Below are 24419 nucleotides of genomic sequence, written 5' to 3' on the forward strand. Positions count from 1 at the left end.
AGACTACAAAACATTGGGCTCCAAAGGGAAGTCCGCTGCTGCTATGAGACTCAGGAGATTCAGGTTCTAGTCCCCACTTAGCCATCAAGCTTACTGGGAGTCTTAGGGCAAGACACTGACTCTCAGCCTAACATTCTTCACAGGGTTGTTGCAAGAATAAAATAGAGGAGGAGGAGGAGGATTATGTCAACCATCTTGGGTTCCTTGGAGGAAAAAAGGCAGGATGTAAATGTAATAAATAAAATGTTATGCAAAGCTGATTGTAAGTAGATTTGCATCCATTGACAAAACTGACATTTCAACTGCTTATTCACTATGTGGCAAATAATGTCAGAATTATGTATGCTTTATTCTATCAGTTGCAAATTCACACTACAACAAATTCCACTGAAATGCATTTCAAGGCAGCAGATATAATAGTAGCCATGCTGGATGAGACCAAAGCTTCATCTCATACAGCAAGACGTCTAACTGTGGTCAAACAGATTCCCCTGGGAAGCTCTCAAGCAAGGCAGGATTGAGATAGCATTCATACATTATTCCTTCACAGCATCTGGGAATTGGAGAGATGTGCTCTCAACGCAGTGATTCAGTTTAAGCTTTACTGCTTTTTGTATCTTGCTCTCTTCCACTACACATAAATCCTATTATTGTACATAGCTAAAACTACTTAAGTATACTACAGAATACTCCATTGGATTTTGGAACCCATCCTATACCTGAAAGAGTGCTAATAATAACAAAGTAAATTGACCACAATTTAAATTAAGTTTTCTTGCAAACCATACAAACAGCGTTATATATTTATTTGTATTTCAGGCTTTAAGATAGGGTGATTCATGTCTTACTCTGCATTTTACAAAGAATCACATCTGCTATTCTGTTGTCTGGGTGGCTAAGGGGCAGTCTTTTAAAAAAAATCTAAGTTAATTAGATGGCTATTTAGTCCATACATATAAATGCTTGTTGACATCCTCAAAGCAGAGGATGGCGAGACATAAATTTCCTTGGCAGAATGGTATAAAAACTTCCCCACATTCATGAGATGGCTTTCTGATCACTTGGTGCTGTGTGAACTATTTTGCATCGAAGAGGACTCTTTAAGTTTCAGCGTGTTAAAACCAACAGCAGGAAGGAGAACCCAAAAAGCACCATGCAGACAAGATGCTGCCTGGCCAAGATCCTGAGGCCTTATCCATAGACTATTGATGCGAATACTGTGCATTCTTATACAGTTGTAGGAGCCACCTTAGAACAGAAGCTATAGAAATTTCAGATAAGACGATAAATGCTTTTGCAGGCAGTGGATGGCAAAGGCCTCACAGGCATGCAGCTAAAACTTTACTCCTCTCAGAAGAAGTCTGATTGAAATAAGGGGAAATTAAAACCTCCACTTGTCTGCAGTTGCCCTTGGTAGATTTCTGCTCTGATGATTTGCCCAGTCTCACCACCTCCAAGTCAGTTTCTCTTGCCTGCCAAGAAAATGGGGATGCAGACGTACAGGCCCTGACTGCAATAAGAGTGAGTCACTTTCCTCAACCAGGTAGGTAGTAACACTTCTGGGATGAGCATGGGTCAGGTGTTGTTATGAATGGTGGAAGGGCCAGGACTAAGGATGGAACACTGGACAAGGCCACAGACTGCACATTAACAGAGACACAAGAGATAAAGCTTTAAATTTCCGTCTCCAAAAGTGATCAAGCCTTAAATTTCAGTCTCCAAAAGAGATAAAGCTTTAAATTTCAGCCTCCTTGTAGCATTTCCCCTTGAAATTTTACCAACAGCACAAACCCTTTGAAGCATCTTGGGAAATCATAACAATATCTTTAATAATACCACCTGGAAAACAAACCAATAGATGTGACTACTACACTGTGGCCTCTGCAACACATAGGAGCTACATTACTGATTAGCAAATCATTCTGCTTTTTAGAGCTCTTACCATCTGCACAGAAATCTAGATTTAAACAGAGCTGCAAGGGTGCAGGATTCTTTGATGTTCTGATCCTGCTTTTTGGCATGAAAAATGATATAAAATACAGAGGTGGAAAAGACTTCTGCATAGCATTAGAAGCAGCTGCAAATTCTAAACAGGAGTCAGTGACCTGGATCTGAAATAGAAAGCAGTGAATTAAGGGGAACTGAAGCTTTTGTATACGAGAGAGCAGACAAGTAACGAACATCACATGAAAAAGTATTTTGTACAGCAATTTATATGTACAGAAGAAAATTCATGAACAAATGTTTAATGAGAATGCCTAATTGTCCTTCTAAAGAACTTAAATCATGTGTTTAATTGCTACTTTAATGTAGAAAACAAATTGAACAACTCAGAAAAGCATATAATGTGACTCTAGCTCAAACCAAGGGCTATAATTCTCATGCTATTGTTCCAAAATACATCCAGCTCTTCAACATTATCTGTTTTATATACTTAATACATGTACCTCCAAACATCAAATAGAGGTTTTCAACGCTATGTGAAACTCCTACTTACATTCTCTCCTTTTTTTAAAAAAAGAAGTAAAAGCAGACCACTTTTGTAAAATAAGCTGCCAAACATGCTTATTAATTGGGCTCAGTCAAACGACAACTTTACAGACAGAAAGTGCCCCATACATCAGCCTCCTCCCAAGGCAGGAAGTCCACCCAGCCGTAGCTGGCCAATGCCAGAGTAAACTGAATCTTCTATGTTTGTCTAATTACCCCTTTTCCTTTTGGCTGACTTTGCTGTTCATACACACTCAGTTTTCCTTGTACAGGAAGCTGGGGCCTCAAATTTAATCCTGCATACTGACGTCCCTCTTGGTTAGAGCTACCAACATTTTAAAAAGGCTCACCAAGAACACCAAACTCTTATTAATGCCAGCACATGGAAAATATATTGGGTTAGAGCCAGACTAATGTGAGAAGTTAGACTAATTGCCATTGATTTCAATAGGGCCTAAGTGCAACAAGCTTAGTCTAGATCCAACCCTTTATCTGTGAACACCAACAAAATCAATCATTAATTTTAACAGGAAGAAAACAGGCCAATTCTATATTCAGTACAGTTATGACAACCTCCTACTAAAACGTATGTGCCTCCAGATAAAAACAGAAAACAGAAGTCTAAGCAATTGTACTCATATGCATGCTATAGACTTCACACATTTAACTAGTCAAAATGAGTGCAGGATTAATTACCACAAAAAACTGCTAGTTTGATTTAACTTTCATCTAATTTCTACATTGTGCATCCAAACTCATGTGACAATTTCACTGTTTCGGAGCAGTACTACAGATCTTTAGTTTTACATGCCATACAGAAATCACATAATTCTATCCTTTTAGCCATGTTACAACCACTTCCTTTCTGTATTGGGTGCCTCCCCTGATCTTTTTATTTTGGGATTGTCTCAAACTAAGTTCCATCACTTCATAATTTTTCACTTTTGATACATATGAGGCTTACATTTCATTGAACAGACACTTTCACTCAGATTGTAGTAGTACCATCATTATTGTTGTTGTTGTTGTTGTTCAGTCGTTCAGTCGTGTCCGACTCTTCGTGACCCCATGGACCATAGCACGCCAGGCCTTCTTGTCCTGCGCTCTCTCCCGGAGCGTGCTCAAGTTCATATTCATTGCATCCGTGATGCTATCTAGCCATCTCATCCTCTGCCGTCCCCTTCTCCTTTTGCCTTCAGTCTTTCCCAGCATCAGGGTCTTTTCCAGGGAGTTTTCTCTTCGCATTAGGTGGCCAAAATATTGGAGCTTCAGCTTCATTATCTGTCCTTCCAATGAGCACTCAGGGTTGATTTCCTTTAGGATGGACCGATTTGACCTCCTTGCAGTCCAGGGGACTCCTAGGAGTCTTCTCCAGCACCACAGTTCGAAAGCATCAATTCTTCGGCGCTCAGCCTTCCTTATAGTCCAGCTCTCACAGCCATACATTACTACTGGGAAAACCATAGCTTTGATTAGACGGACCTTTGTCGGCAAGGTGATGTCTCTGCTTCTTACTATGCTGTCTAGGTTGGCCATAGCTTTCCTCCCAAGGAGCAAGCGTCTTTTAATTTCAGGGCTACAGTCACCGTCTGCGGTGATCTTGGAGCCCAAAAAAGTAAAATCTGTCACTGCTTCCATTTCTTCCCCTTCTATATGCCAGGAAGTGATGGGGCCAGATGCCATGATCTTCGTTTTTTGAATGTTGAGTTTCAAACCAGCTTTTGCACTCTCCTCTTTCACCCTCAACAAGAGGCTCTTGAGATCCTCTTCGCTTTCTGCCATTAGGGTGGTATCGTCTGCATATCGGAGGTTGTTGATAATTCTCCCAGCAATCTTAATTCCGACCTCTGATTCATCCAACCCGGCATTTCTCATGATGTACTCTGCATATAAGTTAAATAAGCAGGGTGACAATATGCAGCCTTGTCGTACTCCTTTCCCAATTTTGAACCAATCGGTTGTTCCATCTCTGGTTCTTACTGTTGCTTCTTGACCCTCGTACAGGTTTCTCAGGAGACAGGTAAGGTGGTCTGGTACTCCCATCACTTTCAGAATTTGCCACAGTTTGTTGTGATCCACACAATCAAAGGCTTTAGCGTAGTCAATGAAGCAGAAATAGACGTTTTTCTGGAATTCTCTTGCTTTCTCCATGATGCAGCGAATGTTGGCGATTTGATCTCTAGTTCCTCTGCCTCTTCTAAACCCAGCTTGTATTTCCGGTAGTTCTCGGTTCGCATACTGCTGAAGCCTAGCTTGTAGGATTTTGAGCATCACCTTGCTGGCATGTGAAATGAGCGCAATTGTGCGGTAGTTTGAACACTCTTTGGCGTTGCCCTTCTTTGGAATTGGAATGTAAACTGACCTTTTCCAGTCTTGTGGCCACTGTTGAGTGTTCCAGATTTGTTGGCATATTGAATGCAGCACTTTAACAGCATCATCTTTTAGGATTTTAAATAGCTCGGCTGGAATACTGTCATCTCTGCTAGCTTTGTTGTTACTAATGCTTCCTAAGGCCCACTTGACTTCACTCTCGAGGATGTCCGGCTCAAGTTCAGTGACCGCACTATCATGGCTATCAGGGACATTCAGATCTTTCCTGTATAGTTCTTCTGTGTATTCTTGCCACCTCTTCTTAATCTCATCTGCTTCTGTTAGGTCCCTGCCTTCTTTGTCCTTGATCATGCCCGTCTTTGCACAAAATGTTCCCTTGAGATCTCCAATTTTCTTGAAGAGATCTCTAGTCTTTCCCATTCTGTTGTTTTCCTCGATTTCTTTGCATTGTTCATTTAAGAAGGCCTTCTTGTCTCTCCTTGCTATTCTCTGGAACTCTGCATTCAGTTGGCTATATCTTCCCCTTTCTCCCTTGCTTTTCGCTTCCCTTCTTTCCTCAGCTACTTGTAAAGCCTCATCAGACAGCCACTTGGCTTTCTTGCATTTCTTTTTCTTTGGGATGGATTTCGTTGCTGCCTCCTGAACAATGTTACGGACCTCCATCCATAGTTCCTCAGGCACTCTGTCTATCAGGTCTAATCCCTGAAATCTATTCCTCACCTCCACTGTATATTCAGAAGGGATATGATTTAGGTCATACCTGAACGGTTTAGTGGTTTTCCCGACGTTCTTCAATTTAAGCCGAAATTTTGCAAGAAGCAGCTCATGATCTGAGCCACAGTCAGCTCCAGGTCTTGTTTTTACTGACTGTATGGAGCTTCTCCATCTTTGGCTGCAAAGGACATAATCAATCTGATTTCGATATTGACCATCTGGTGACGTCCATGTGTAGAGTCGCCTCTTGTGTTGTTGGAAAAGAGTGTTTGCTATGATCAGCATGTTCTCTTGGCAAAACTCTATTAGCTTTTGTCCTGCTTCATTTTGTACACCAAGGCCATGCCTGCCTGTTATCCCGGTGATTTCTTGACTTCCTACTTTAGCATTCCAATCCCCTATGATGAAGAGGACATCTTTTTTTGGTGTTAGTTCTAGAAGGTGTTGTAGGTCTTCATAGAACCGATCAACCTCAGCTTCTTCGGCATCAGTGGTTGGGGCATAGACTTGAATTACTGTGATGTTGAATGGTTTGCCTTGGATTCGTACTGAGATCATTCTATCATTTTTAAGATTGTACCCCAGTACTGCTTTTCCCACCCTTTTGTTGACTATGAGCGCTACTCCATTTCTTCTAAGGGATTCTTGCCCACAATAGTACATATGATGGTCACCTGAATTAAATTCGCCCATGCCTGTCCATTTTAGTTCGCTGATTCCCAAGATGTCGATGTTCAATCTTGCCATCTCATGTTTGACCACCTCCAGCTTACCTTGATTCATTGATCTGACATTCCAGGTTCCTAAACAATATTGTTCTTTACAGCATCGGATTTTCTTTTCACCACCAGACACATCCACAGCTGAGTGTCCTTTCGGGTTTGGCCCAGCCGCTTCACTCTTTCTGGCGCTACTTGGAAATACCCTCTGCTCTTCCCCAGTAGCATATTGGACACCTTCCGACCTAAGGGGCTCATCTTCCGGCGTCATCTCTTTTAGCCTTGTGATACGTTCCATGGGGTTTTCTTGGCAAGAATACTGGAGTGGGTTGCCATTTCCTTCTCCAGTGGACCACATTTTGTCAGAACTCTCTGCCATGACCTGTCCGTCTTGGGTGGCCCTGCACGGCATAGCTTATGGCTTCACTGAGTTACGCAAGCCCCTTCGCCACAACAAGGCAGTGACTCCTTCTACCAATTTTGTTTCTCCCTTGAAGCCATAGTATAAACCTTATGCAGTATTTTTATTGAACCTATCAGCATGCCCATGGTACATCCCAGTAGCTGTAACTGGACACAAAAACATAGATACATGGTTCCTGCAACTCCCTCTAAGTCATACTTGATACTATGAGTATTATATCCTCTTTGGACACCAATCAGAATGGCAGATGTATTTTATTAGAAGACTTTGGGCAGTATCCAGGACTACTACCCTGCTTACTCCATTGACATGATGCTAGCATAAGGAACCTCTAGCACAATGCCAATAGGGTATGCTGACACAACAGGTTTTCAGGGAAACTTGTCACACCAGTATATGCTATTGGCACTGCACTAGAAGTTGCTTATGCTAGTGCTCAGTCAATGGCATAAGCAGAGCAGCAACACTGGATACTGCCCACTACCTAATATGATGGAAAGGTGGGATATTCAAAGCAATAAACTTTTTTTATAATTATGAGATCAATTTAATATAAATGATCGAACCCAAAATAAATATGGTAATTATGAGCACTAATAGCTTTAGATTTAACTTTCATGGTGCACCTTAATAAAGTAGTGAGCTTTTCATTAAATTATTAAGAACTGAGTTTTGAATTAAGACCTGCATTGCAATAATTACAAAAGAGAAAGAAAAGTTGAAAGAGTCCAGCAATCTGGAATCCTCTTTAGTGATTAAGGGCACAATCCTATGGGTTGCAGCCTGGGTAATCATAACTCCCCAAACTTGCAGGCTTATGAGTATCCTATGAAGAGAGGTAGGCACCTTGTGCCTCCCATGCTGCATTTTAACTAGATGGGCAATTTTGCCTGTCTAGCAGAGGCTTCGGGGAGGGGAAGGAGGCTGGGGCGGCAACAGGAAAAGGTGTAAGCCAGCCCCCCCAGCCTCTTCCCCTCCCTGCCCCCAGGAACCCCTCCTTTCCCCTGTCTCCGCGCTCCATTTACCGAGAGCGGAGAGACACCTGGCGCAGTTCTTTCCATGCCAGCTATGTGGGGGAGGGGGCAGGGAGCATGGTTTGCTGGCTCTGAGCCTGGAGCCCTGTCTTTGGGCGTGGAGTCAGGAATCCAAAAAATCCTATATCTCCCAAATGCTGTCTAGAGGACACAGGATTGCTCCCTGATATTCTTTACATTCAAAAATAATGTAATAGTTACTGTACCACCTCTGGATGATCTAAGTTCCCACTCATCTTGTAACAACAGCTGACTTAGTACTACTAATTCTAGAAGTTGGTTTCTTGCTTCTAAAATCCTCATTTTAGATAGTGTCCTACAAAGCATGCCCAAGTTATAAAGCACAGGGAATATACTGAACCTCCGTAACTGACTCATAAAACAGAGTCTATGCCCATGAGGGAAAGAGTCATTTTATGAAAAGATATTCAACCTTGTTAATACCTAAGGTAAATACAGAGAACTGAGACCTGGCAACCCAGGGAGTCTCTGTAGCAAGACTGTAGCAGGAAGAGAATGTTGATAGCAGCATGTCCAGTTGGGCAAACAGGTGGATTAGTGAGAAGAACCAGAAAACTCAAATCTGAGCAGAGCATCAGAAGAGAGCAGCAAGGCATTAATATGGAAAATAGATGTAAGAAAAGCAATAATTGACAGGGAAGGATTCAGAGCAGGGGCAAGACTCTGGAACAGGGGATGAAGCACATATCCAGAGCAGGGAGCTGTACCTAGTGAAAAAAGCAAGTGAAACTGTGGAACATAGGCAGCAGTAGCCAAGGAAATACCCCAAGGCAAGTGAAGACCATAAGGTCTATATGTGAAGACCATAAGAGCTACCAGGAACAGAAAGGTGTTCCTCAGCAAGGGCCAGCTGTAATAAGAAACTGTGTACAAGAGGATAGCTCAACTAAGCCTAAATGTCTTAGGGACTTGTTCAATCCCAGAGTCCTTCCGACAACACGTTCATATCTCCTAGGAGTTAAAAGGGCTGTTCACACAACACGCTAACCCACACTCAGTGGTTGAGTATGGATTGTTTTGAACCTTGGGTTGTTTGTTGAACTGTGGATTAGCATGTTGTCTGAATGCAGCATGTTTTCTACAGGGTGGGTTACTGTGCTGTCTGAATGCAGCCACAGTGGCTTGTTAACCATGCAGTGTGGCTTCTTAACCACCCTGAATAACTCAATAAACCACGGATTCTCAAGGTGGCTTGTTCAAGAAAATAAGCCACACTGCATGGTTAACAAGCCACCCTGGCTGCATTCAGACATCACGCTAATCCACGGTTCAACAAGCAACCCATCGTTCAAAAGAACCCATGGTGTGGGTTAGCAGTTGTGCGAACAACCCCAATGAGTCACAAAGATTAAAGATTACTACCAGGCTAGAATGTACAGGCTGAAATGGGGATTGCATCTTTATTCTTATGCCCTGAACCAGTTCTTTTATGTTGATACATATTTGAAGTTATTCTGACTAGGAAACATTTACACCACAATCCCATGTGCCTAGGCTCTTCCCACGCACCACTGAACTGGAACATTGCCATCTCTCTTTACCCTCTTAGAACTTAACATCTTCAGTCTGCAGAAAAACAGGGGAAATTAGCTTGATAAACTGATGCTCCTCACAGGAATCACAATGGTGGGAACTAAACATTGGGCATGCAGCATTTCAAGGCACTCCCCTCCTGGTAAATCCTTTTTAAAAAAATATCTAAAGTATGAGGCTGTATATCCAGAGATGTCACTGAGATGTCAATGTCTTTTCTAAAAATAATAATGGGAGCTAGAGGAGTTCTAGCATACACTGGTATCTCACAAACAATTATTTTGAATTAGATTGCCTCCCCCCCCCAATGCAGCTGAGTCACTCACTTCGCTGCTGCTACTTTTAAGTTAATTTGAAAAATGGCTACCACAATATGCTATCTAGGTTTAGTTGTAATGATATAGATATGAGGGATTACATGTTCACATTGTAATAATATTACCCCCTCTATACTTTGGCTGCAATCTTAAATACACTTAAGTCTGGAGTAGTTTTCAGCATAGGCACTGATCTATTTTGAAGGATCTACAGTCCATATCTGATCTGCCTTGACAGCACCTTAAGCAGAATCTCCTGACCAACAACATCACTGCTCACAACACCTGTGTATGCTCATGAGCATTGCTAGATCAGTTGTAAGATCACATTCCACGTGTAGAAAATTCTAGATTCAGTCTGCAACAATACCAGTTAAAGGATCACAGGCCAGGGAAGAACCTGGAGAGCTTCTGGCAGCCAGGGTAGATGACACTGAACTACATGAATATAGGAACACAGGAAGCTGCCTAATACTGAGTCAGACCATAGGTCCATCTAGCCCAGTACTGCCCATAGTGACTGGCAGTGGCTCTCCAGGGTTTCAGGAAGGGTTTTTTTAAGCTCTTCCTGGATATGCCAGGAATGAACCTTCTGCATGCACAGCATGTCCACTACCACTGAGGCACAGCCCTTTTACAGGGATCACTTCTCTGACTCAGAAGGTGGCATCTCCTTTTTATCTACCTGAAAACTATATCTACCTGTGGAAGATGCTCCACCTCACCTTCATGCACAGGCAGAAACATATGTTAAGTTTGTACTGTCATTTTTAATGTCCCTTCCCTCTTGTCTACATATCCCATAGCTCTTTTGTTTTTTTGTGTATAATAATAACAGAGCATTGCAAATAAGCTGCATTAGCCCTGATGCTCTTTGTGACAGGAAGAATAGAATGCAGACTGAGAGAAGTTCCATCACCAAAGTCAATGCCATTAGGAGGTACAACACATAGAAGAAATTTAAAAGCACATATACATAAAGCACTCAAGTCAAATAATAACCTCAAACATCCCAATTGTCATATTCCAATTGGGATATCATACCCCAAGACTTCCTAACTGTCTCAGAAAGCTAACGTAAGATATAGATATGAGATACTAATATGGGAATAGTGGACCCACTAAAAATATGCCACAAGCCACTGAAGGCATTATCATACCAAGCAGAAACAAGTTAGTGTGTAAGGCAAATGCTACAGCCTGTATTGAAAATACAGCCCACTGAAATCGGTGGGACTTACCTTCACTGTGCATTTTACTTAGGATATTAATGTGTCTTTAAGGTGATTGAAAATACCTTTCCTAACACTGGTATCTAAACTTCAGATAATTTATCTTCCTAGAAAAGTGCTGACAAGGCTAATACCCTTTCAGAGCAAGTTTTACTTCCCTATTGCTGCTGCAGTGTCCTTCATTTTTATTACTGCAATACTACTGAATCTACACGCACCCAGGTCCTTGCTTCCCTACTCCACCCTGAACTGCAATATGGTGCTCACCTTATTAAAGAACAAGAAAACAAGTTTAAGAGTTCCCAGTATTTTGCAGAATTCACACTTTTAAAAAATCTGATATCATTCCACATTTTTCAGGTAACAGAATAACAAGGCTCTGCTGCAAGATGTCTTATCTACAAGTTTTAAATTGACTGCAATAATTGCAGTGGATAACTCTTACAACAGCTCTGTTATAGCAGTGAGTTACCTTTATGACACCCTTGTCCAACCCAAGGCATATGTTTCTTCCCAAAGGCAATTTGGCTAGCTAAGTCCAACAGACACTGCTAACACCTGCCACAATCAGGCTTAAATTTTAAACAGCGTTTATGGAATATAATCATATACATAAACATCAATTCAAAGCATTTTCCAAACCGTTAACCTGTATACTAGCAATGCATACCATCATTTCCTGCAGAGACAGAGGTCATAAGAGGTGCCCTGTTAACAGAGCAGTAATGATTCTGTCAATGAAAGTTCTCCCCATAGATTCCAACCAAGAAGTAGAACTAAGACCAGGAATGAAAGATGCAAAGTGACACTGGGTCACTTTCTGGTCAAAGTAGCAGTGTTTAGAAAATGCAGGGGTGGGTGGGGATGGATAACAGGGATCTCAGTTGGAAGCCTTACACATCCCATGATATGGAGCAAACTTGTGAGAAAGTATACTAGAACCTGAAAGCATGTGCAAAAATGCAAAAACAAAGGCAACTTGAAATCTAGTTAGAGGGGAGATTCTTATACTTGGTCTTTTGTCTTACCACTGAAAGAGTAGTCTTGTCTAATCCCCCCCCCCCAGACATTTAACAACATGCAACACTAACTCAACTTGGATGGACTCTGGCCACGTGCATCAAATTTCAAACCCCTCCTGCTGAAATCAGTAAAACCATAATCAGTAGGTGCCTTGGGGCAAAGCACCAAGCCTTCACAATGTCCAGTACAGCACTACTATTTTCAACGAACAGAGTAGAGATCTAGTAAGTGCACAACCATAGCAGGCAAGATGTGCTCTGAATTTTGCCCAATACTCTGGCAAATCATGACCCAGAAACAATGTGATATCCCATTTGCATGAGAGAGGAGCACGCCAAAATTTGGGTTTATAGGAAGGGATTGCAGTCACCAATTTAAAGACCATATTACAAAGGACAATCACAAAATAGAGGACACATGCTCATCACTGATTAAATACATAACTATAACACCTGCACAACCACTTTGCATAGCATATTCCCTGATGTTATGACTGCTATCTGCAAGAAGCATTGCAAAGTTTCCCAGATACAAAAGACTGCATTTTGAGTCCTTGGAAGATGTAGCATTCCTTGGAACAGAAGCAAGACCTTAAGGGAAGCTGCAGTGTGTAACAAAATGTCCAGCCACAACACAACTCTAGGATTATATGGAAACGTATATAAGAGAATTGCAAGGACTTGTGAATGTTTCCAAAATAATCAAGCCTGTGGCTGGAGTTGACTAGAATTCCTTACCCTACCCCCTGCTTTAGATGTGCCTGGAAGAGATCTCCATTTGAAGATTCAGGTTTGCCATCATTGCATATAGTTTGGGCCTCAAACTCCAGATTTGTGGATAGCAAAAGCACACGTAGGTAGGCACCAGTGTAGTTTGGATTGCTTGGCCTAAGCCAGTTTATAGAACATACAGAGTCTGTGTATTCCGAACACAAAGTTTACAAGATAGGGAGAAAAGATAGGGAACGGGAGACTGGGTAACTACAGCTTCTCATCCTGCACTTGAGCATAGTGTTTCCAGACTCCTGATCTTAAGCCTGAGCTAGAATGTCCTAAACTAGCTGATCTGCACAAGTCGTGGAAAACTACTTTGAGTATGCACATTTGTGTGCACCCCCCGCCTCTGCACCCCCATACACACACATGTAGGGGTTAAAACAAGTTTAACAAATGACTTGTCAACCAAAAAGCAAGCTTCCTCAACATTGTAATATACACTTAGGATGGCTAGTTTAGCATTTTGTAAGCATATAACTCTTTGCTTTGGATGGACATATCTTTATGCTGCAATCCTATACCCACTGAACTTAATGAGACTTAATTCTGAGCAGACATGTACAGGATTGCTCTGTCAGGAAAGAAAAAAAAGATACGTATTTCACCCTTAAGCCATTTATATTCACTACAATTACTGCACATCAAATAAGCTGGGAAAAGCTTCCTTTTGGACTCAGTTTTGCAAACCCAAGGCTGCATAAATATGACCAATATCCATATACTGATAACATTTTCATGTTGGAATAAGCATGCAAACCACCCAGGTTTATCTACACATACTTTGTATGTTTTTTCCCCTTACAAGGAAAAGCTATCCTTGTGTTCAGTTCATTATGGTTGAAGCAGCCTTTACACTAGCCCCAATCTAGTCTAATGTTTTCCCTTAAATCAGTCAATCCCACTTAACTATGGCTCCTAAGGGGACTCCTTGCCATTTGATTAAGGAAGGAACAACTCCCTCTACTATTGATGGGGGAGGATCAACACGCACACAAAATTGCTCAAACCAAGATGACTCATTTATATATTTTAAAAGCTATGTTATATTTTCCAAAGTAGAAAGGGGGAAAACTAATACAGAACTCAAACTGTACATGGAGAACAAATAATGTTCCCTAACATAGGGCAGAAACAGCAGCAGAATGGCAATATTTATGTGTAGCAAGAGTAGCCTAGGGATGTACGAAAGTCACTTACCTTTTCGAAGGGTGACATTCGCGGTGGGGGGGAGGCGCTCCGTCCCTCGCCCCGAAATTCTGGCCAGGGAGGGAGGCGCTCCGTTCCTCCCCCCCGGAATCCTGGCCGGCCAGCTCCGCTCTGCCGGGATTCTGCGGAGCCGCCAGCCAGCTCCGCCAGCGGCCGGACATCCGGCCGCTGGCTAGCAGGGACGCAAATGGCAGCGGCCGTAGCCGCCGCCGTTTGCGTCCCTGCAGTCAGCCGTGATAGGCTACGTAAATGTTTACATAGCCTATCACGGCTGATTTAAAAGAAAAAAAAAACGCGCGTACGCAAATGGCGGCACCCATGGGCGCCGCCATTTGCATTCCTTATTTCGGCACGTCTTAGTCTATGTAAATATTTACATAGACTAAGACGGCGAAAATAAGGGGAACGCAAATAGTGTAGCGTCTACGCTATTTGCGTTCCCCTTATTTTCGCTGTCTTAGTCTACGTAAATGTTTATGTAGACTAAGACGTGCCAAAATAAGGAATGCAAATGGCGGCGCCCATGGGCGCCGCCATTTGCGTACGCGCGCGTGTGTTTTTTAAATCAGCCGTGATAGGCTACGTAAAGATTTACGTAGCCTATCACAGTGTTTTTTAAAAATCTAGCCCTGATAGGCTACGTAAAGATTTACGTAGCCTATCACATTTTGTTGTTGTTGTTGTTTTAACTGAAAATGGCGGCAGCGGCAGCCGGTCAGAAGACCGGCCACCACACTGCCGCCAGAGCCACTGCCAGGAAGATCCGCCCAAGGTAAGTCCCATCCCAGGGGGCGGGGGGGCAGACCGTTCCGCCACCGATTTCAGGGTCCGAATGCGCTGGAATTTGGCCTCCCTGAGATCCGTGGCGGAATTCTCTGACATCCCTGGAGTAGCTACAAAACATCAGGAAACTGGAAAACACACACAATAATGAAGGAAATCGTCCCTAAGATATATAATTTGTAGAGACTAGACCTAAAAGTCTGTTGCAGCCTTTTCATAATTGATTACATTACTTTATTGCCCAAATACATTTTTTAACGGGAAGATTCACTGACAGATAAAAATGTTCCTTGTTTTGGAAAAGGTGATATGCTTAGCACTAGCAGAACACCATCAGATTTAATTATCCATTCACAAATTCAATGACAGTGGCAATATATCCTCAATATGAAATTGTGAAGTTTTATATTCTTACAGAACTGTTTGTTCTGCTGCTCTGATCTTTTATGGTTATTTAATGTTTTTAAATATTTTGTTGATTTATGTTGTATTATATTGCTTTTTGGGATGGCACTTAGAAAGCCCTTTTGGGTGAATAAGCAGCTTATAAATGTTAACACAAATCATTCAAATATAGTTCCAACTCAAAATATGGCTCACCCTGTTTAGCTGCAAACTAGTGAACAATTATGTGTAATTAATTCCCAGTGAAATCTGCAATACAGTCTACTATCTCAGGATTCTGCCAGTTCATTCTGCTACAAGGCCTACGAAAGCAACTTCAATACCTTGTGGCTTAAAAGCCACTTGTACACTTCCTGTGCAACCACAGAGAATTATGTATTAGATACAGGATTTGTGGGAAAGTAACTGATACTCATCAAGAGACAGCCAATTCTGTCTGAACTAGCAATCTGATGAAGTCAGCCAAAGCAAATTCAAGATTTGATGCCTGTGAGACTTCTAACACTGTTCATCAGTGGATAACTTATTTAATTGGAAACAATGAAACACAAGTCTGCACATATCTTTAGTTCTGCACTATTCCAAATGAGAATACAGATCAGGAATGCAAAGTGCATTTTCTCAACTCTGTTCAGTTGCACAGCATACTGACCTTCGTTCCAAATATGAACATGCTCCCAGCCTGCACAGAATCTGACATTGTGTTTTCCCTTAGTCTTATTCAACACCAGTGCTTTAGGTTTTTCAAATGCTGAAACCAGTTATGGTATAAAACTTCTGACAGCAAGATCAGCCAGTGTATCCAGATATGTGATAGTATGTACAGCCAACATATGGGCTTGAGGCAACAAGAGAACAGCCTTTCCTTGAAACAAATTCTCACGTGTTATTAAAGGGCAGCATATTTATTTACTTCATTTCTATACTGCCCAATAGCCTAAGCTCTCTGGGCGGTTCACAAAAGCATATGCCATTTTTCAGGGCTGAAAATATGTACTTGCTGCCTTGAGTGTTTACTCAGTAATGTTTAAGAAACCAGTGGCTTCCAAGAGCACTGTTTGTATCCATTACAGCATAGAGGAAATAGAACAAAGGGCTTTAGGGGTCCTTGCCACACCAAGGTCCAGTCTACACGTTACCTAGTCCAAGGAATTAGTTTCTACATAGCGATTCTTCATGCCCCATTTTAATGTGCAGCATCACTTGTCACATACAACTCTTGAAGATCTGGGGAGAGTTTCCATGACAATGGATGATGCAGTGTGGATACTTTCGAAATCAAGATTTTCCATATGACAAGCAGTACTACACATTACCACAGGGCATGGAAAGTCCAAACGGGGAAGATGCTCACCGCAGTTTAGGTTACATGTTTAGGACTTAGGCTGCTCTGATATTTAGTATCAGACAAAAAAATGAGATTTTTATTCAATGGCAAATATACAATCTGTGCAATCTGAGCCAAGTATTGAAGCTGAAGCTAGCACCTCTGTAACAAGAGCAGGGATGGCATTATGGGTTTACTGGAAGAGCACTTCTCAAAGATCATGATGTGCCGAGTAGTAACAAAACGTATTTTAAAAAGCAGGACTTCCAAATTTAATTTAAAGGTTGCCCTTGGTACGCTTTACCTAGATACTAGGGATGCGCAAGTATTTCATTTGGTTCATTTTTTCCCCATAAGAACTTACTAAAAATCCACATGATTCTTCATAAACAGAATGGAAATGAACTTGAGATTGAAACAATCAAATCTGGGAGAATGCAAAACTAACAGATTCATCCATCCAGGCAGAGGGCTTTGAGCGCTTACCTCTTAAAAGTCTGGGTAATTTCTCATAAGCAGGATGGAAAGAACTTGAGATTTTAAAAATCTGAATGTGGAAGAAAGCGAAACTGAGAGATTTGTCCATCCCTACAAGTACATTTTAAACATTCAGCAAGAAGTAGGCATTTTAGCGACCCACCACCAATACAAAAAACCTCTGGCAATTAATTTGGGAAAGCAGCTCATCAAAACATATGAAGAAAACTGGAGGCCACCTTATAAACAAAGGGGATGCAAAATACTATTTTTAGAAGCATCAACTATATCCATAAAAAGGTACATTAAAAGTTCATATAATAGCTGTGTTAGCTATTTAAATGTTATCAATCCACAAGCTAATTAAACCATAATGAACTAAGGGCTTGTATAGCAGGCTGCATTTTATTTCACCCCCTATCCCTGTCCTGTCCTCCATCCACTTCTTCCCTCTTGTGATCTCCAACTGGGCTCAGCCATGTGCCGGTGGCTTTCCTGTACAGTTCAAGCTAGGAGGGGAAGGCTTCTGCAACTCTGGCTTGCCAGATTGGGCCCCAGAGACACAATTTGAGAGCCAGGAAGCAATGCTGTTTTCCCCTTTCCCCAACGGCTGTAAAGGAGAGCGCTCACAGTGGTTCCTGCTTGTCAGACCCCTGGGAACAGAGCAGGCAGAACTTTAACCTGCTTCCTTGCATCCCAGCACACTTTTTGCCTTCTCGGGCATGGAAAGGTTAGGATTTGCAAAACCAAGTTACATATTTTATTTTTTAAAATGATATCCCATTTTTTAAACACAAGCTTTAAAAAATGGCCTACAAATAGGGAAAAAGTAAAACGTGTAACTGAAAATGCACACAGAGCATAAAATCCACAGAACAGTCACTAGAATCAATTAAACTGCATGTTGCTTATTACTATGAAAGGTTATTGAAAAGATCTTGAAAACCGGCTGCACCATTACATAGGTTTCATCCAATAGCAACACTGTAAATGTTCAACTCGTTACTATTATATAATAAGGAATCCATTTTCCACTCAAGACCATTTGCCTTAGTGTGCCACCTCAGCTACATATTGATTATATAATATTAATTTGTAGACAAGTAACGTATTCAAAGATCTCCCATACAATCACTTTAGAAACTACGGTTACAATTTAACAAAGTACAATAGTAGGAAACCAAAGAGATATTTATAACTAAGCATGTGTAAAGCTCTACGTTATAAATATTGACCCTAAGTGAGTGTAGCCTAGAAGGAAAAGCACATTTGCCCAAATTTTTAACAACTAGATTTGTGGTCAATGATAAAATGTAGGATCACTGCTCTTACTGAATGCAAACAAGAGGTATGTACCATGTATCTACAAACAGTATTCAAATGAGTAATAAACAAATCGCATGATCTTTACTTCCATTATCCACAGCCCATTATACAAAGATTAAAAATGCAGGAGAAAGAAATTCTACTTGTGGGTTTCCCACAGGGAACTGGTTGGCCACTGAGTGAACAGAATGCTGGACTAGACAGACCTTGGTCAGATCCAGCACGGTTGTTCTTATGTTCTTTGTACAGTTTGTTCACATTTTTTACCCTCATAAGCTATCATTTTAATGTTTTTGTATATCTGTCACGTGCAATTTGAAGAGATCTCCAAACAAGTCAACAATGTTAATGGCTTTTTACACATCAATACTTACTTGGAGTGTTACCACATTTCTACATATGCTTTGATAATCTCTTTAATTACCACCAGAAAGTCACAACTTCAGCTCATTTGTATTTCATTCACTCAATGCCCCCTCCAGCTAATTCAAGGAAGGCCCCTCTTCCTTACTTGGCTACTCCTGAATTCATACAGCTGTTTCCTTATATGGTTGAATAGAGAACTGACCATCCCTTACAGGTAGGTCACACATGACATCAAGGTAACACAACAAGTCTATAACAGATTGATATGTGCATGATTTATTTTTAAGTAGCTAGGCACCACGTTTATTTTGCATAGAAGCTTCATATTTTCAAAGAATTGTTATTCACACTAGAGGAAGTCAGACTAATGTAACCGATTCTGGGAAGACAATTCTTTCAAAAGAAATATACTTATATTGAGCCAATTATAACTTTCAACAGCTGAACCTCATTTTGACAGCACCATAAATGCAGAAGTTAATTGAGTGACAACGAATCAAATAAGATATACATACACAAAACAAGCTAACTTTCTGAATTTCCTTAATAGATCAAAATAATAGCATCTTGATGTTTACTGTGTTAAAGGGCTTTAATAGCTAAAGGACGTAATTTGTATGAAATGGTTTTGATTAATGAAAGAGAAAAGCAATGTTGCACTATTGTATAACTTGATCATTTAAATGCAACATCTTCACATAAAGAGAGGCTGCAACCTTAAACACACTTAGACAATTCAGTTCCTATTTCACCCCTTCCCAATGGCTTGAGGCAGATAATGACAGTTTAAGACAACACAATAGACATAAAAATTTAAAATTAAAAGTTTTTTAGCAAGCTCGGCAGAATTCACTTCTAATGATGAAACAATCATGACAATCATTTCCTAGTAATGGTGTCTTCTTTCACAACCAGCGCAGCATGGGACTGATCTCCTTAACCTCTGGGTTGTTTAGCCCCTAAGTAACCCAGTGCTTCAGATTCACACATTATGTTCAACAAGCTAAGACCCAGCCTACTGTAGGTTCTTGATTAAAAGCAGAAATGAGGAGCAGGCAGGAGACAGCACACTTGCTCACTCCTGCTTGTGCATGACACATTGTGGGTTAATTAATCCACGTTTTCCCATTACCCACAAGACAATGTTATTTACCCACGTGCTGTAGCAGCTAGAGAAGCCTTCCCATCCACATAAGTTGGGCTAAACACAGTTCTGTGTAAAGTTCGGGGGTCCACAAATGTTGGCTTGCTCTATCATCTAGCCACTACCCGCTGTAGGCATCAACTGCCTCTATCCACAATCCCCTGACATGTGCAACGGGTTTTGGAGAGACAGGCAGGACCATATCTCATTTGCACTGAGGTTTCGAAAAAGGTAAGAAAGAGTCTGTCCCTCTCCTTCCCCAAATTGCAGCGCAAGTGAAAATTCTGGAAGGGGATCTGCATGCTGCCAGCATCTTGCTCACCAGAGGACCGGGCCATTTCTGCCTGGTAAGCAGATGTGACAACACCTGCTTATTATTAAAGCTTCAACCGTAGCTGGGGTCCACATTTCAGTTCACCACCCTTGCCATGACAAGTGTTTCATCACATTCTAGAGGGTGATAAGAGAAAACCCAAACTTCCTCTCTAGCTTAGCAGTGATTGTTCCCACAGTTGCTCCAAGCTTTGCGAGGCACAATGCAGTGTCAGGGAACATCCCCATCCTAGCAGGCTGGAGAAGTTTGGGCCTAGCTGTGGGGTGGGGCTAGCCGTGGGGTGGGGCACATGGAGTGCCGTGGTCGGCTACTACCAAAAAGCTAGCTCCAGCCTTTCAGTCTGACTCTGAAAGGAAACACTGGGGCAGTCCAGCACCAAAACAAACCATGCTTTCCTCCCTATCTCCAAAATCCTGTCGCCCTTACGGAGAAGTAAGCCCCACTGAACACAATGTATCTTCTGAATAAACATGCACAGGACTAAACTGAAGGAGAGGAGCACTATTCTGGCAATTTGATGGAGAAGATATCTTGTATCACCCCTTCAGTTTAATGGGTCTTCAATTAAATCCTCCTTAAAGCAGGTTAAAGACAAGTTTTAATGTCAACAATGTTAAGTTTTTGACATGTGTTCAGTTAGGTTATAGAAAAGTTTTCCCACAACACCAATAATGAGAAATACTAAATTTCCTAGAGCCAGTGCAGTGACTCTAGTGTCTTAACCATAGTTAAGGCATCACACACAATCCACAAAATCACATGCTCCTTCCCCAGCTCTATTTCTGGGCGCACTTTCCCCCCTCCAGCATTTACCAGGGTTAATATTAATCAAGATTTGCTAATCAAAGTTTGCAAAGTCAAGCACCACTTAAGAGGGAATCATGATTGGCACTAATTGTTTTTCATGCTAGTGCTAAATAACCCTTAACCTTGGTTAAGAATGACAGAGGGGTGGGAATTAGGATGTAGTCCCATGGCATGCTCACTCTTAAACATGTTTAAAAAGAGATGGGAGCAATATGCCAGCACCAGCCCCTAGTGTACATAAGCTTCATCCATGCCATGCCAGTCCACTTGCAAAATAAGAACCATTTTTATTTTCATTTCTCAGAAGATATTCCAGTACAAAATATCCAGAAAATTCTCAGATTTGTGTCTGATATCTCACTGCTCTTTTCTACTATAAGTATTCATAGTAAAATAAAAACTATAGTATTTATAGGTCTGACATGGTTTATGTTCCAAACACAACAAAAACCCTACACTGCTCTATTTTATGAAGAAGAAGACCAATTCTTTTGTAATCAGTAGTCCTTTACATTACAAGAGTCTATATAATTACTACGAGCAAGACGAAAGAACAATTCAGGAGACTGAAGGATCCTCACTGTGTCCGAAAAAGGAGAGAGCTGAATCCGACATGGAAGAAACAACCTAACCTACGGCATGCTGATCTACAGAGAGCCTTAAATACGTTTCAAAATGAGTTTTGTTTCTCCTTTTTATATTATTTTTATTAATACACATGGTCTCTAAAGGGGGAAGGATGTTATAGAATTAAAGAGCAGACAGAGACCAGAAAAATATCAAATCCAATTGCCTACTCCATATCAGGATACTTCAGCCACCACTACCTAGAATATTGTCCATTAAATCACATGATCCCAGACCAAACAAGTCGAGAACTGGAGCAGACAAGGCACACTACGGTAGAACAGATAGATCCAACAAATCAAGCAACATTCCTCATACAGGAAAAAAATAAATCTGCAGCCACTAGGAAGATAATCTTTATTCTTTTTTGGTGACTACAATTTGTACCACCAGATTTGAATCACAGCCCTTATTTTTATGGATTGCCCATCATTTCATAACTTTGCACATCCACAGAGCACAATCAATGACTTTGGTCATGCTTCACAGGTCTAAGAAGCCTCTTTATTCTGAAGTTTTGATCGTCAGCTTTGGTCTTGGTTCAAGCCTTACTTCTGCTGAAGGAAAAATAAGAGCAATTGTCTGTCCTGGCTTTTGAACCGAGATAGCTTCAAGGCGGGTTGTGCCTATTTTGGGGTGGGAGCTTTATATCCAAACCGGTATGCCTACAGCTGGCTTTGCCTTACCATTTTCAGATGCCCAATATCCACTGTTTCTCAATGATGGATTCAACACAAACACTTTCAATCATTCTAATCCCTATTTTGAAGGGATGTTTACACCAGTATCTCCCCTCAGAGCTCCAAATGCCAAGATCTCAAAACAATCCTAGTAAGATCAATAAAGGTCTGCCTTCCGAGGGCTTGGAACTAGCCCAAGCTCTAGCTGGCAGAGCAACAACAAGATTACAAGAGTTGCACTCAACACCAATTGGGAGCTGAGACAAATGCAGGCAGAGGCACAAATACATTTCACTTCAATAGCTGTGTTTTAATGTACTGTTGGATTCAAATTAAGCAAAATTTACCTGAGGAGAGGTGCAAGATGCTACACCAGTCTTCCCCAACCTGGCACCCTCCAGATGTGTTGGACTACAGCTCTCATCACCCCCAGCTGGTGTGACCATGTTGGCTGGGGAGTATGGGTGTTCTAGTCCAACACAGCTGGAGGGCACCAGGTTGGGGAAGGTAGTGCTACACAATCCAGCAACTTCAGCCTACAAAATCAAACAGGCACACTACTGGAAGGTTATTATAGGATCATTATATAATTTATCCACATGTATAGGCAACAGTTACAATACTGTCATGAATCCAATAGAGAACGGCTTCTCACCTTTATCCTGAGAGCAAGACAGGATTTCTTCCTCTTTGGGGTTAGTCACCTGGGTGATAATGGACGGGTTGTCCATGGAAACAGAGTGCGTTTTCACCTGGTTATTTCCCTCCCAGCAGCAGGTTCGGTGTGCGTTTATGGGTTTCTTTTTATTTGTTTTCCTTTTAGGAAATCAATAGGCGGATTTATACGTGTGTGGGGGGGGGAACTCCTCCAGGAACGAAGCCAAGCCAAAAAACCCACAAAAAATTGTAAAAGAAGGCAGCACGCATACAGGTCTCTTCTGTAGTTCTTCAAACAGGGGGAGTTTTTAAAAGGGGGGAAGCAAATCCGAAAAGGCTACCCCACCAAAAGCAAACTGTGTACCACTCCGAATAAGAAAATAAGCCCAGCACCACTCCAAATCCCTACGCCAGGCACAAAAATACCCGCCTGCACAGCCACCTCGTCAGGACAGCTTCACAAAGACAGGCAGGGGGGAGGGTGCCGACCACCCATCACACCCCACGAAGAAGAACAACACCCCAATTTGCCCTGTGGCTCCTAAATGGCTGCCGACCCCAGGCTGCCCTGAGCTGATCCCTGCAAAAAAGCCACCACCAAACCTCCCCCAGAACACGCTACGCACAGCGCTCCCCGAGGGATGCCCCTGATCCACCTTCGCCCCCTCCCCAAAAAGGGCTCATCCCGCTTGTCAGGGTGCCCCCCCCCGCCGCCTCAAATGATTAGCCCTGCGGTTACCTACCCCTTAAACTGCCTCCTCCCATGGGGGGAAAAAAAAGGCAGATCCCTAGGAAGAGGAAGGCAGCCCAGAAGCCCCCCTTTCCTGTCGCCCCCCGAGACCTGGCGCTCCGCCCCCCGCCCTACATGCCCGCCCCCCGCCGCTGACCCTCCCCGCCGGCTCCCCCGGGGGTTATCTTATCTCATCGCCCCCGCCCCCCTCTCCTCCTCCTCCCCTCCTCGGCTCCTTCCCCGCGTCAGCCCTGAGGGGGGAGCCCGAGGCAGGCCGCGGCTGGGGAGGGGAGCGGGGAGAGGCGAGGAGGGAGAAACGGAGGGGGGCTGCGGCGCCCGGTCCCCGTGCTGCGCCACAGCAGCCGCAGCAGCCTCCCCTCAGCCCGCCCGCCGGGAGCCTCCCGCCGTCCTCCCGCCTGTCAGCTCCAGTCACGGGCGCCGCCCCCGCCTCCCCTCAGCGCTCGCGCCGCCCGCCCGCTTCCCCTCAGCCCCGCGCGCGCCACAGAGGAGGAGGAGGGGGAGGAGGAAGGCGCCGCCGCCGCCGCCGCCGCCGCCTCAGGCAACAACATGGAGGCAGGCAGGGAGGATTCGGCGCCCGCCCGCCCGCTTCTCCGGGCCGGCCGAGCGGTAAACAACGGGGCGTGGCCACGCCGCCTCAGCCCGTCGATCAAGCGGAGGCGGGCGGGGCTTCGCGGCCTTTGGAGGGCGGGCGGGCCGCGGCGGGGCGGGGCCATGGAGGGGCGGGCTGCTGCTGCTGCTCCTCCTCCTCCTCCTCCTCCTCCTCGCCCGCGCTCGGCGGAGGGGAGGAAGCGAAGATCGCCGCGCGGGCACCGTCCGAGTCCCGGCAGCCTTCAGCCGCGTGCCCAGCGTGGATTGCCCTGCGTCGTCCTGCTTCGCGCTCTCCTCGCCTTTGCCCCCTGGGATATCTTACTGTGT

The 24419-nt window shown here is 43.0% G+C and overlaps 1 protein-coding gene across 2 annotated transcripts in view; it reads right to left on the reverse strand.

The window, feature by feature from the left end:
• Nucleotides 1–24190, reverse strand: part of CTDSPL (CTD small phosphatase like) — a 93928-nt gene extending 69738 nt beyond the window's left edge. The window contains exon 1 of one of the 2 annotated variants that reach the window (XM_084859435.1): nt 22752–24190. In XM_084859435.1, coding sequence (XP_084715561.1) covers nt 22752–22827 — 76 coding nt within the window. In that variant the 5' untranslated portion in view covers nt 22828–24190. The remainder of the gene's footprint in view (nt 1–22751) is intronic. The other variant, XM_084859436.1, reaches the window with a different exon arrangement.
• Between the last annotated feature and the right edge of the window lie 229 nt (nt 24191–24419).

This window comes from Heloderma suspectum, chromosome 5 (assembly GCF_057233095.1).
Source record: "Heloderma suspectum isolate Gila_16-S chromosome 5, 16-S_ref, whole genome shotgun sequence".
In the NCBI taxonomy this organism is placed as follows: domain Eukaryota; kingdom Metazoa; phylum Chordata; class Lepidosauria; order Squamata; family Helodermatidae; genus Heloderma; species Heloderma suspectum.